We start from the raw sequence: 14732 nt of genomic DNA, 5'->3' as shown, positions 1-14732 counted from the left end.
TTCATCTTTCCCTCTCCTTCTTCCTCTTCGCCCCCTCTCTCTTTGTCTCTTTGCCCCCCTCAATCTCATTTTCCCCCTCTCTCTCTACCCCCCACCTCTCATTCTCTCTTCTTGTGGTGGTGAAACAGACTGGGCAGGTCTTGGGAGCGCCGCCCTCCTATGACTATGAAAGAGGGGAAAGAAGATGTAAAATGAGGAAGAAAAGGGGGAAGGCAAAAGAAGAGCATACCGGGAAATTACTTTTTTATTAATTGACATCAAAACATGACTTCCCTTTAGATAGTCTTGACCCCCACCCCTCTCTCACTCCACCCTCCCAATCATTATACTCTCGGGGCCCTCCTGTTCTCTTCATACATATTTCCTTTCTCATGTTTATTACTTTTTGTCCCGAACCTCAGCATAATGATTAAAATATTCTTTTTTTTTATTCTGATGGTTCATTTTTTTAACCTACGAAAATAAAAGTGTTGGTGATAAGGGTGCGCTTTTAAATGGAGTCGACGTCTCGCAACATTTTCCAGACCTGTATTACAGAGAATGAGATGGATTTTGAATTCATTGCCTTTTAAATTATATCCAAACTTAGATTTCACGAAAATCGAACACAGGTTGTAAAAAAAAAATAGACAACGTGGTCTTCGTCACGTACGAGGCTCGATTCTTGGACTATGTAGGCTCTGATCGATAGAGGGCAGAATGCACTATGGTATCCTCATCAAACATTGGATTTGTAATACTTGTGAGCATGGAAATGGAAGGTTAAAGGAGAATGAAACCCTTGAAACCAGCTGAATCCATATCAAAGAGAAAAATCAAAGAAACATATTGTTGAAAGTTTGAGGAAGATTGAATGAATAATAAGAAAGTTATGTGCATTTGAATGTCGAGATCGCTAATGCAATGTAGATCTTCCCATTGGCAATGCGATCAAGATCTGTGATGTCACACACGTACAACTCCCTCATTACTTTAGTACTTATTTCACTTATATTCTCACTTTTATAGAGTCTATCACAAGGTGATGTGTTCTCTTTGTATGAGAGGACAAGTACAGAGGTTTCACAACATTATATCATTGATGAATCGTTTGTCATATGATTAGAATGAGCAAAAAGAGATGTTTTGGGGTATATTTTCAGTGTCCAAAAGGGGAGAGTTGTTCATCTGTGACATCATAGATCTTGGTCGCATTGCCAATGGGAGGATCGCCATAGCATTAGTGATCTCGACATTCAAATGCTCATAACTCTTCTATTGCTAGTCCTATTTTACTCAAACTTTTGTTGATCTTATTCTTTGATTTTTCTACTTTCACAAAAGCTAACTTGCTCCAAGAGTTTCATTCTCCATGCTGTGAGCTTGTTTTGATCATAGACTGTTCCCGGATTCCTTGTCGAAAGTCGGATGTGAAATTAGATCTTAAAATGGATAAGAGAATTGATAGATGAATGAATGGAGAATGGATAGATGAATGAATATGTAAAATGAATTATAAATGAATACACGTATTACTAAATTAATGAACTGGTGAGTGAACTGATCAATGGATTAATTAATCAATTCATGAAGGAATGATTGTAATAGTTGTATAGTGGTGAAGATGGCGACGACGATTTGCGATTCATCAAGATAATGGAGATGATGACAAATAATTACGATTAATGAATATTCCATGAAGTTCAGAAAAAAATTGTGTTGATAAAACTACAAATGCATATCATACTTCACACAACAAATCGGTTTCGCATCAATACATCAGCAGTCCCTCATTAGTCAAGAAACCTCGTAATTTCTGTTGATGACAAATATGCGCAAAAAGATTTTGTTATATTAACGCCGGATGTAGACGAAACCCCTCAAATTGGCGTCGTCTGTTCGTCGCACACTCAATCGAGCACTTCCAATGACACAGAATTACGCCCTCTTTTTTGGTGATGCGCGATCTTCAACCCTATATGCAAGCTGAATTAGTTTGGGGGGAATAATAATGACTTTTGTTTCCATGTTATTTTCTCCGAATCAAGAATTCCAAGTTGCACAATTGTTACTGATGATTATTAAACTTATGTTATTCAACAACTATTGCCGCTTACTAACTTCTATAATATGAAGGCAGGGAAGAAAACTAATCATTACTACTGTTGAATTTATTTGTAAAATATGCGACATTGCAACATCAGCTTTTAAGGGGTAAGATAAATTGTTCAAAAGGCGAGGGCACGCACCCCCTCCACTCTCTTGCTGTTCAATAATCATGGTAGTGTAGCAATTTCTTTTACCCCTCACCGGCATAAATAAACTTGCGATCGAGCTTTTGTATCGAAATGCGATCGATAGTCGAGACGCTTTGTTGGACAACAATGACGCCGAGGGGGCGGGCGTTCAATCAAAAAGAAACTCCCCGCGAAGTTAAGCTATAGTCTTCGATCCATTTTAGGATGCTTTGTTTACCAAGAATTGGACACTCGAGACAGACATTATTATACTGGGCTTTATATTCATCCAATACTCAACGAGAAAATAAGTATACGTATGTAATAAAAAAAAAATGAGATGAAATACCTGGGCGTTGTGGCGTGCGCCTGTAATCCAAGCTACGTGGGGAAGTTACAAATTGATGCAGAGGCTCGAGGTTCAAACCTTGGTCACGTCTTTCTGATGGTGACGTTAAAGGTCGGTCCCAGACGTAAATAATCATATCTGACTGATACACGTCTGACAAAAACTCAAATACACACACACACACACCTTCTCTCTCTCTTAAAAAACACAAACAAATCCAAAACAAAATGAGCAAAATAATAACATGCATGTAATAATGTGTAAGGTTCTTAAAAGCAAATTATATATTCCAAATGTAACAATTTTTCTTTTTTGTAATGTCGGCAAGCACTACCTTGCAACTCTGCTTTTGGTGGCAAATATTAAGTTCTATGGTCATAATGGTGAAAAAAAGAAATGATCGGACAAAAGAGAAAAAATGCAGATGGTAGATTGAAAGGATAACGAAACACGGAGACCAACAAGATAAAGAAGAGATGAAGGGGGGGGGGGGGGGCGAAAGAAGAGGAATGATTAAATCAAAATTGTTTTCGGGGGTAAAACGCATTTAAGAAAAAAAAAAAACATCGAATTAACTCGAGAGCGAGGGAACGGAGCGACCAAGCTTGTCCTGGTGCGCTTTGGCATTTTCTAAAGACAAAATTGAAGGATTTCATGCACGTTTATGGTGATTTTTTTTGGTGAAATTTTGTCAGTAACCCCCCCCCCCCCCGGGGACCGCCGAACGGTACTGAAAGTGGGGGGGGGGGGTTCCGCGGCTCCTCCCAAGTAGGATCATACAGGAGAGAGAGAGAGAGAGAGAGAGAGACGGGAAAGGGAGAGGTCATGAATCTGAAAAAAAAGAAGATGAAGACATTTCCTAAGCGGGAGGGGGTGACTTCTTGATTGTATTAGTCGGTGCGTAAACTTTAGAACTTCTGGCCCCACTGCGTCGAGTGCTGAATCCGGGTTTAACTGACAATTTTTTTGAATTACGCTCAGCAGACAGTCGAGAAGTGTAATGACACTGGTCGGAGGCATACCACAGGGGATATAGGGATGAGCTTCGCCAACAATAAAACCATAAACGGATCGAATACTTAAGTACATTGTAGAACTTACTAAAGCCTTCAGTACTGCATGCTCTCGAGTCTGTACTTCGAAGTACGGCAATATTAACAAGAGTTACCAAGCATAATACCAAAGTTCAATCGAATTTTGTTCTTCTTCTCAAGCAAAGCTCAGGAAGGAATAATGTCGTAAGGAACGTGGACTTCCCCTAAGAATAAAGTAAGTGTTTGAAAAGTTGTTACTTTTAATAAATTCCTGATAATTTACATGTATTATCATTCTAGTTACACTAGGTACAGTGATTATTGTGTTGGTATTTTTTGTTCTCCCGTTCGGTTTTTTGGCTTCTCATGGCTCTATACCTTTTAAAACTGCCGTTTAGTGAAATTTATGATACAGCGTGTACACATACAAAATTATGGTATCTCTGAGGAGATATAAGGCGTATGCAGAAGGAGAGACAGCGACGCAGATAAGTAGAGAGAGAGAGAGAGAGAGAGAGAGAGAGAATTTGCATTCGAACAACCGATTTTCAGAATATTACAGAAATAACATACGAACAAATAATGATCAATGATGAAAATAATTAATTTCTTAATGTCTTTTATTCTTTCTCTTCATTTTAAAAAGATTCGTAAACACAACACTTTTGAAATTAAAATATTTAAAATATATAACAATTATTAAGTTAGTATTATCAATATCATTACCATTGTTTTTTGTTGTTGTTATTATACTATTATCATCATCATCATTATTATTATTATTATTCAGTATAGTAGTAGTATTGTTATTGTCAATTATAATTATTATTATCGTTATTATTATAATCATTTTCATTATCATCATCATCAATATTTTTATTATTATCGCCATCACTATCATTCCTATCATTTATAATATTATTAATAATACTCCAAATGATCGCATTATTATCAACTGCAATACCTTTATATCAGAAATGATAATAGGAGTAGAAGTAGTATTAGTAGTAGTAGTTGTTGTAGTAGTTGTAGTAATTGTAGCAGTAGTAGTATTAGTGCTCTTATTTCTTTTAAACAAATACTTCACCCTCACAACAATGTAGGGCTGATACCACATACAATACTGCATATTTTGATGAAATATATGTATACTATTTACTGATACAGATGGCCTTGAATGCAATATTTTTTTTCTCCACGCAAGTTCCGGTTTCAATACCCCGAAATTCCTATATTCAATACCCCCGACAGAATGTCATTTCTGAATCACTGATCAGATAATATCTGAAAAATAGCTTGAAAGGTGACTCGACCGTGAACTTTATCCCCAAGTTCATAGAAATTTATGGTCAGCTTGTTTTGCCAATCTCTTTCTCTGTGGATTCCATGTTTTAGGCGATTTGTGTATAGTGTTGCTATAGGAAACCAAATGCCATTTCACAATTACATTGCTGTATCAGCCGGATTCGGTCTTGAGTTCTCAGCAATTATTCCGTGTTCTTGTTTATGATTATGGCAGTCATACATAAAAAACAATGTCTGAACTCTGTCTCCAAGATATTTAAGTTCAGTCTCCTTTTACATTTATATTCATGCATCATATTGAAACATGTTATACAAAACATACATGAGGTAGCAGAGCAGGTCCATTTATTGCGACATTAATAAATGTTGGTTTTAGATTGTATAGGACGATTTGGGTTTTAATTAAAATGTCTTGATTAAACAACATCAGCGTAGACGTTTATTCCTAGATTTGATAGACTTGTTAAAAAAGATCAACATAATGCGTTTATTCTTAGATTTTATGGAACAAATTGAAAATAGAACTGAATTGGACTGATTGAAAGCATAGAAGAGAAAACCAGCAAGGTCAAGTACGGGACAAGAATTAAAAAGAAAGCAGGAGGATCAAAAACCCACAAAGCATGAATAGAACAGGGTAAAAAGAGGATTAGGAGAACGCGACCGACACAATCGATTTCAGACCATGATAATCGACCATGGCTAAGAGGGATTAAACAATTAAGTAGAAAAGAATATTCGATGGGTCAAGTACGAGGCTTTTTTGCAGTGAATAGTTATCCGTTCATGCGATAAACATTGATAGTTGAGTTACAGTAGTGTGAGGATAAGGGTTAACAGAGACCATAACGTTTTGAGCCCCCCCTTCACTTCCCCATTCGTACATGAAACACCATTACTGAATTCCATAACCGGGCTAATAGTCTTCGAATTGTTACCACACTCATTGACATTTATTATCCAAACTCAGTATTTCTTCATATTATTTTCAAATCCGAAAGACGAAAAATCTCCAAAAGGGAGATATTTATGCTTTAACTTTAACTTTTTTAACATGTAAATTTTATAAAAAGCAATACTTTCATTGTATCCCACTATGAAAATATTCATTTACTATTTGTTGATTTGTTTGTTGGCTTGTTCATTTCTTTCTTTATTTTATTCATTTTCTTATTTATCTTTTTTATTTCATCAAGTTTTATTAATTTATTTTTACAAAATTGTTTATCTACATATTTCTTTTTATGAATCAAATGACTTAAATCTAATCACAGAAAACAGGATTCTCGTCGCAACGTAAAAATAAGCCTCCCGGTCCCTCCTCAGATAGTTCCATTCAAAAGTCACGTGATTGTTTCTATAGCAGCGGCTTTAAGCTAATGATCCCGATATTCATTAATCATCCATTGTAATGAACCCCGTTTTATTAGCACAATGAACGCAGACAAAATAGATCTAGTATAGTACTTATATGCAGGTGTCCCTATTATATCTATTTTGTTTATCCTATTGTCCCTCTCACATTTATGTACAATTTCAATCTCTATTGATTGATGAGGGGGCCCTCTCCCCCTTTTGCACATTGTGTACATAATTACCCCTACTCCATTCTCGGTGAATGGTGCTTGAAACGAGTGTGAAGGAATATGCCTAAGGGGGAATTCAAACGACAAGACATTATAGAATGAGGTGATAAAATTCATATTATCTTATTATGATAACTGCAGAACATTACATCTTTATGTATGTTCACTGGTTTTCAACCATGGCCCCTTATGAATTATTATACAACTATGTAACTGGCAAAATATGTACAAAACATGAATAAGATCATAATATGATCATTTATCTATACAACTGGGAGAAAAACAAAAAAGCAACACTATGAAAATCAACAGCGAATCCAGATATATTTAATCTTAACTTTGAGTCTACTGGCAAAGCCTCAGGGCCCTGGGAACGATTTTTTTTTTTATAGGGGGTGTTGATCTAAATTTGAGAAGCAAACAAAAAGTGGGGTTTCACTACAAAATGAAGGTCATTTTGGTCCCAAGAAATTTGACAAGCAAGCAATAAAAAATACACTTTTTATACAAAATGAAGGTCATTAGGTTATATTTCTCAATTTTGTCACACCTAATAGAATTCCAAGGGGTAGTGCCTATGGAGAAGATTGCACGCAGCACCCCAGGAAAATCTTGCGGGTGTTTCAGCATCCCCACTTCCCAAGGCCATGGACCCCCTCCCCTCCCTCACTGGTCAGAAAAAAACTGCAATCATGATAATTTAGGTGTCCATTTATTATTTTATTCATTTAACTATTTATTTCATATTTTTACAAATGGACTTGAATCGATAAATTCAAATATTTTGTTGTTGTAAATGTATAATGTTCGCTAGACTTAAAGATATTTTTTTCTTCTTCGAATATTGTTAAGTGTTTCAAGATTTGGCTTTAATTCATTCGCTCATATTGGTCTCATGAAAGTTCTGAAATTGCAGATGGATTTTCCCTTCTGGGAAGTTAAGGACATTGGATAACATTGATATGTGACTTTCGAATATTCGATATGTAAAGCCCCAATTTACCTGAAGACGTTGCAACGCGTTACCAACGCGTTGGTGCTTGCAAAGTGAAAATGCACGAGGCACCAGAACCCCTCAGTTTTATGCCATGTGTTACAATTATTGTCCCAAGAACAGAATTTAGATAATGATTTTCAGTCACAGAAATGGGATAATTGCTCATTAGAGTCTTGTTTGTTCAATTTTGTTGGATCAGTTGTATAATCATAAAGAACCAATAGTCATTGATAAGAATTCGCTGACCTTTTTTCTAACTCTTCTGAGGTTTCTGTACTTTGTAGGTATCTGTTGTTTCTCCTTTTCTTTGTGAAAATCGACAGGAGACAGTCAATCCAATGCATTGTGGAAACATGTACCGGTAATTGAATCTTTAACATGCCGTCTGATATTCAAATCACTCCACGGCATACGTATGTGTTTCAGAGAGATTTTCATGGACGTTTTTGCTTTTATTTGGCAGTCAGCTACTTTTCAGCTATTGCTTCTATTTTCTGTTGTCATATTCTGCCCCTCCCCCTTTTCCAGTTGAGTCTATCCCATTTGAAAAAAAATCTGATTAATCTAAAGCTTCGTGATACCTTGGATGTTGTCTCGTAGAACCTTGCAAAGACGCTTGGCACCACCCTTTCCGAGACCATTCTCTCCTTTTCGGCGACCTGACATCTTGATGAATGAGAGCTAGTTGTGTGCGATCCTGAAGCTTTTCAATATTGAACCAATAATCAGATCAAAGGAACACTAAATATATTTGTTATTAAACGAAATACAAGATTCTTATTAAACAAAAAACCCTCGTTACTATACGTGGTATAGTTGTTTTGACAAAAACTTTTTATTTTTAGGAGAAAGTCTATTAGGTTTACAGTGATATCATATCTAATCTTCCCAGGGTATCCTTTCTTTTCGGATCCACTTTTCACTGGAAATAAAACCGAACTGTAACTCTGACTTCTATTTTTCTCTCAATAAAATCAACGATTTTAATTTTAGATAGTTGTAAGAACAAATTTAAATGACCAGCCCATTCCTGTCTAGCCAGTCGTCGCTATGGCCACTTTAGGAGGGTGTGAAAAAACTTTGTCCTTTAAAAAAAGGTTTTTCAGTTATTGACCATCAAGGATGTTCACATGTACCTGTTATTTGCTTTCTAATTGTTATTACACAAAACACGTCTTTACCTGCAATGTACACAGAGAGACCAAGTTACACGAGCGAAACCGGCTCCAAACCGATCAAAGCTATTACATTATTACCAATGACAGATCATCAGTCGGTTTGGAGTCGGTTTCGTTGGTGTATCTGTAGCCTTAGGCAGACTAAAATAATGGACCAACCCTAGCATGTTAGACCAGGTTAAGATGTGGAAAACAAGAGCAAGTCCTTTGGAGGAATATTTGTCTTTCCTCCTTCGCCTGAGATAATCTCATTTTCTTGTCTTCCCGTTCTGAATGTCCTTCGAAAAGTACAACCTTTCAAAGTAAAGTAGGGCAGTGTAAATGGGAAGGGTGAGTGTATTTTGAAAGGGGCAGCCCGGCGTGCGTATCTTCACAAAAATGAATGTACGTATAAGAACACGAAATAAATTTTAATCGTAAATAGCTCCTAGTTGGGGATTCATTGTAAAAAAACAAAAACAAAACAAAAACCCAGGGTGCATGAAGAACATAGAATAATAATAATAATAATAATAATACAGGTATATTTACCCAGGGAAGCCGCTTCAGTTCCGAAAACTGTTCTCCCAGCGGGCCCTGCTATTATTAAAATCCCCCATGAAATGAGGTTGCTACTCTAAAATATAGATATTGACCTAAATCTCCTCAATTTTGTTTTTATTTATTTCTTTTTAGCTTAAAAAAAAATGTCTTGTCATTTTTTCTGACGTAAATCCCATCCTTTTTTAATTTGTTTCCCTTCCTTTTTCGGAGGGGAGGGGGATGGGGTGAATGCTAACAAACCGACACCCCTCTTTACAAATCGCTCCAAGGTCCGTGCCGTACAATCAAAGAGATATTTCGGTGACATTTTAATGACATCAGTCGTGAGCGCTGACTCAATTTGAGATTGTTGATTGGCTGAGAAGCACTGGCTTCTGTTTGTTACTATGGCTACGGTTAGATAAAGATTACGTATAGCTGCTGACAACTTTCATGAAGTAGTCATGTGATGACTATCAAAGAGTATACACTTAATCGATTTATACCTTTGAGCCAATTTTTTCCGCATACTATAATCAGTCTACATTTATGATTTGATAATTGTATAACATTTCATTTCCCTATTTCCAAGCGCCATTTTGTTGACCAAACCCGACCTCGTTTCTGGCAAATCAACGGAGTGCTCATTAATCGATTTTCGTTTCATAGCTTTGCATCTTTGAGATGTAAAATGTCAATATATACCCTAAAGAACAGGATGATATATATGTTTGTATCCATCACTTACTATCACTTATATATCTAACCTGAAATAATGACATTTCGCACGTTTTGCTGTCTCTTGAAGCGTTAATGACAAGACACTGCTGGTATCGATCTGTTAATTTTCCCGACTGAACTCAAGGGAATTAAAATTACTTAGGGTATAAGAAAATAGACTATGATGTTTGAGTGGCAGTGGTAGCTCATGATTGCCCCCCCCCCCCCTCCGAATAAAAAAAATGATAATAATGATAATAACAAAATGAATAAATAAAGAAATAAATTAAAATAAAAAATAGAAAAATGAAACATAAAGAATAAAATAAATAATAATATTAATAAAAATAGATAAAAATAAAGATAAGAAAAAAAAAATGAATCAGAATAAACAAAAAAGAGGCTCGATCAGGATCATCAGATTGAAATAAATTCGATTGATATATTTTCTTCCCCGTAATCCACTGCAAGTAGCCACTGCATCAGAAATTACATAAGAGTACGTATGGCAACTTTGGTATGAACGCTTCCGCGATAAAATGGGGACACTATAACGAGCATTACAATTCAAATCCAACAGTTTCACCAGACAGGAGTAACTTCTTTCATGATCATTCCAAATTTATAGCCAAACCCGATAATTGCTTATTTCAGTAAGCTTATTTCACATGTAATATTATAAACAACAATTTCAATTAATGGATTAAATGATTTCCATATTCTAAGAATTATAGCATACATTTGTAAATTTTACTTTTTTATAAGTAAAACATGATAATTTATGATGATCATATGCCATGTACTGGATCTAAATTTTTCAATGAACTAAGATATATAAATGGATCATCGAATGTGCCCGGATTCTTAATTCATGCTTACAACTTGCTATTAAAAGGCATTAACCCTGTGTTGAAATAAGTGTATTATTTCTGCTGACATGTAAATTATTTATTTTTGTCATCTCATTTGTAAACTTCATTTTCTTTGAAAACGTTTGTATCACAATAAACCAGTGAATGGCAAATTTCACTCATGGAAATGATATAATTAGAGTATTCAAATTTGAAATTACTTAACAACTAATTTTTCTGACATATTAATTTGTGTGTGTTTTTTAAATGATTTCGACCAGACGACAAAGCCCACACACCCCTCGAGACTCTTCCATGTACATGTCTCTGTTGGGTTATTGCTCCGATCTCCATTCTCTAAACAAAACCCAAATATCCCAGCAACACTGAATACTAGTTTGCATACTTCTACCTTTCTTTCTTTTCACTACTACACAAAACCAATCGATAACTGATCAATGTATCCGAACAAAGGAGTCTATAAGGTTTTGGGTGACCGCAATAACGGGTGCTTTCGCCACAACAATAGGTTAAACTAGATGATAAAATGGCCCCGGTATAGGGATGAGTTAACATGTGGAATTACATCGAAGGAGCGGGTCGCTTTGGGAGGATCTTATTCTTTATTGTGGCCTTTACCTTCTGAGTCTTATCGATTAATTTGTGCCAAGAGTTCCCTTTTTCAATATTGGAGACATTAAGGAAATTATTGGTGTGGTCAAACAACACTGGGGTTATAATACTTAATTGACATCGATGCGGCTACACTGTAAAGCTGGTCGGTTATTTTATTACTCTATATTCCAACGTTCAAGTATTTATTGAATTGATGCTTCTGGGTAGCTCTTGGGTCATCATCATTTGAAGTCGGATGGAATTTCTTTTGTAAGGAACGAAGTTTTTCTTATTTTTGTAATTATGACATTATAAATTAGTATGCTTTTTGTGGATTTTTTTTCGGAAATGGATATTAAAACTTGTTTAAGAATGCTGAATTTTTAAGGAATTTTAATGGCCAGTAATGTGGAAATTTTGAAGGTAATGGTCTTATCGTTTCTATTTTTTTCATATCCCCCCCCCTGCAGAATATTATCATGATCACGAGGAACTAATTAGAGGTGCACGATACATCTTGCCGGGACTATGGCTCAGAAGGTAGCTAGACGTAGCAACCGCTCAGAGTCGAGGGGTGGACGGAACGGGGAGATAGGCATCTCCCTGGGAAACCCGGGTGAGGAACGGCGGTTGGCTGCTACTCTCAGGAAGATCGACAGGGAGAAGAGGAAACGGGAAACGGCGATGTCGTGGAACCAGCGGAGTTTCTTCATGAAGCAGGTGTTTGACCAGGACAATGATCTTCGTTTTGTGAAAGCTGCACAGAGACCTAAGTATCTCAATTGCATCCCTCCTCCTCCTCAGGACGGGGACAACAGTTGGCTGAAAGAGGAATACGTGTTTTCATTTAAACCAAAGTCGAGTACGAGCCCAGAGAGCAAGGAATTCAAACAAGGGACTCCTGTCGAAAAGTCTCTTGATGAATCGCTAAAGACGATGGGGCTTGAAGACGAAACCTCATCAGCAGATCAAGTTCCACAGGGGGACAAATCTGAAACGGATATACAGGAAACAACGATAACAGCATCTAAAGAAAGCGAGCAAGCTGAGCGTGATAGAAAGGAGGAAGAAAAGCGAGACCTGGCAAGCAGGGGGGTCTTTGGATCCAGGAGAGAAAAGATTAAGATGCCACTATTAATGTCAGGTGCTTGGAAACAGAAACTAGAATCTGAGATGAAAGTTGAAGAAGTGGTTGAAGAAGACAGGGGAGAGGAGTGTAAGAAAACCAGTAATCTTGAACCGGAAGTACAGAAAAGTGATGTCAAAGATGCCGATCCCTTGAATAATGCGAAACCGAACCCCGGAGGATCTGCTGAAACGGTAAAACCTAAAACAAGGTTTCCGGTTCTAAAAGTAAGAGCACTTGGCCTTTTTGCTATGTCATTCAAAAAAACTCCCGCGGTTCCATCTCTTGCTTCGCAACTTCCAGTGGAGTCTCCGTCAACAAATGACTTGAAACTATCTTCGATCTCTAGCCCTGAGAGAGATGCCTCAGTCTTAACCGCTTCTTTACCGCCCCAAGCTACACCTAACGTGAAAGTGAAAGGAAGATCGCCTCCACCAGCTTCCTCGGAAATGCACCGCCCAGCAAGTGTTAGCCTTCCAAACTCACCCGTCACTGACAGAAAGCCGCAGTTAATTCGGCAGCAGAGTGACCACTCGGTTCTGGTGTCAGCACCTACACGAGATAAATTGATAAGAGCGATTAAGGCAAGCGAGAACGGTCACAGCCGGTCAAGACGCGGTTCACGCCGCGACAGTACCGCTAATCCTAATCAAGAACGCTCAAAACGTCATCGACATGAAAATGGCATTAAATCCGTTAAATCCGCCAGCTCAACCTTGCCAAAGAAAACGCGCGAAAATACAGCGAAGACCCATTCAGCTTCCTCTCTTCCGAAAACGGACAATCACGACAGTAGTCACATTTGGGGTGGGAGCAGCGAAAACGAAACCCAGGAAAAGGACAACAAAGACAATGCGCGAAAGAATTGTGACGTCAACGATGAGGAGGTTAACTATCACGTGATTCGCCGTATTGTTAGGACGCTTCCGGCGCACCTGATGCTGAAAACGTCAAAGAGGGAAGTTGAAGCTGGCGGCGACGTTGCTCTGTTGCGTCAAAAAATGAAGGATCTCGCTCGAGCGGAAGCAGCAAAGAGAGCATCACTTGATCATAGATTCAAGCAGCTTGAAAAGTCGCTCATTAATAGTCCCAATGATATGAAGTAACAGATGATGCTACTGGGCAAGGATATGGGGGGATTTCAAGGGGCTTGTTGTCCCTATTTTGCTTTTAAAAAACCGGGGAAGTTACTTCCCATGTACGAAAAGAGTACACGAGCCCTTCCGTCCACCTTTCATTGCTCACTTTGTATTTTTGTTTGTTAATAAAAAAACGGAAATAGTGAAATATGATGATTCTTTTACATCCCCCTCCACCCCTCTTTCCCGATTTCTTGAGTCACCAACACGAAGGCTAAGAATATCACAATTACGAATAATTGATTTCATCTTGCATTTTTTTATCAGGTGTTCTTTTTATTAACCCTCTCGATCTCTCATATTTTGCCATACAATCAATCAACCAAAGCCTCCAATTCCTCATTGTTACAAAGCATATCAATAGAAAATCATTTTCATTTTATTCAAGAAAGGTAATCTTAATGCGCAATCATCAATATGCAATTTCTCCTGATTCTCTTCAAATCTATATTCATATTCACTAGTTTATGATTTTCTGAATGTAGTACATGTATTGTATTTAATGTGCATTATCTATACCTTACTTGCCAAAGATCACGAAGATTTTGTGTATTTAGAAAAAAAAATCACCTTGTTACGTGTATAACCTTGTGCATAATGAGTCAGACTGAATTGTGATTAAAGGATATCTAAATATAATTATTGCGCTAATTTTTTTTGTATTGTATGTATTATTCAGTTGTGATTGCTGGTTGGTGATTGTTCAAAGCGCTTTGAAGGCAGTTAGCCTACAATTAGAGGTGGGATACAATGTTTTACCATGCCATGTCATTTGATAGAAAGCAGAACTGGGGAGGGAGCTGATGTGTATTAAAATAAAGAGAGGGGAGGTGTAAGAAATAACGAACGAAATATAAAGAGATATAGAGAAAGACACCCAGACAGAAAGATAGACGGGCAAGCAGGGAGGGGGAAGAGAAAGTTATAAGAAAATGAAGGTTTTCCAGTCAGGTTTATTAGAAATGAACTAAACCCTTTTTTTTTTTTGGGGGGGGGAGGGGGCATTGTTCGGAAAAAGTTTTGGTCAATGCAGAAACGACTGCGGCATCGATAAGCATGATAAATTTCGTTTAATAGCTATAATGGAAATGATA

General features: G+C 37.2%; 1 protein-coding gene across 2 annotated transcripts; it reads left to right on the top strand.

Annotated features, from left to right (window-relative positions):
- The first annotated feature begins 3138 nt into the window (after positions 1–3138).
- Positions 3139–14278, top strand: LOC129266416 (uncharacterized). Of its 2 annotated transcripts, none has more exons than XM_054904266.2 (2): positions 3139–3834; positions 11844–14278. In XM_054904266.2, the coding sequence occupies exon 2, from the start codon at positions 11902–11904 to the stop codon at positions 13603–13605; it is 1704 nt and encodes a 567-aa protein (XP_054760241.2). In that variant the 5' UTR covers positions 3139–3834; positions 11844–11901; the 3' UTR covers positions 13606–14278. The 2 variants fall into 2 exon arrangements, with proteins under 2 accessions (XP_054760241.2, XP_063959421.1); XM_064103351.1 differs by lacking the exon at positions 3139–3834 and adding an exon at positions 11325–11643.
- The last annotated feature ends 454 nt before the right edge of the window (positions 14279–14732 follow it).

This window comes from Lytechinus pictus, chromosome 8, assembly GCF_037042905.1.
Source record: "Lytechinus pictus isolate F3 Inbred chromosome 8, Lp3.0, whole genome shotgun sequence".
NCBI classification, from domain to species: Eukaryota; Metazoa; Echinodermata; class Echinoidea; order Temnopleuroida; family Toxopneustidae; genus Lytechinus; species Lytechinus pictus.
This window is presented reverse-complemented; position numbering and strand designations above follow the sequence as displayed.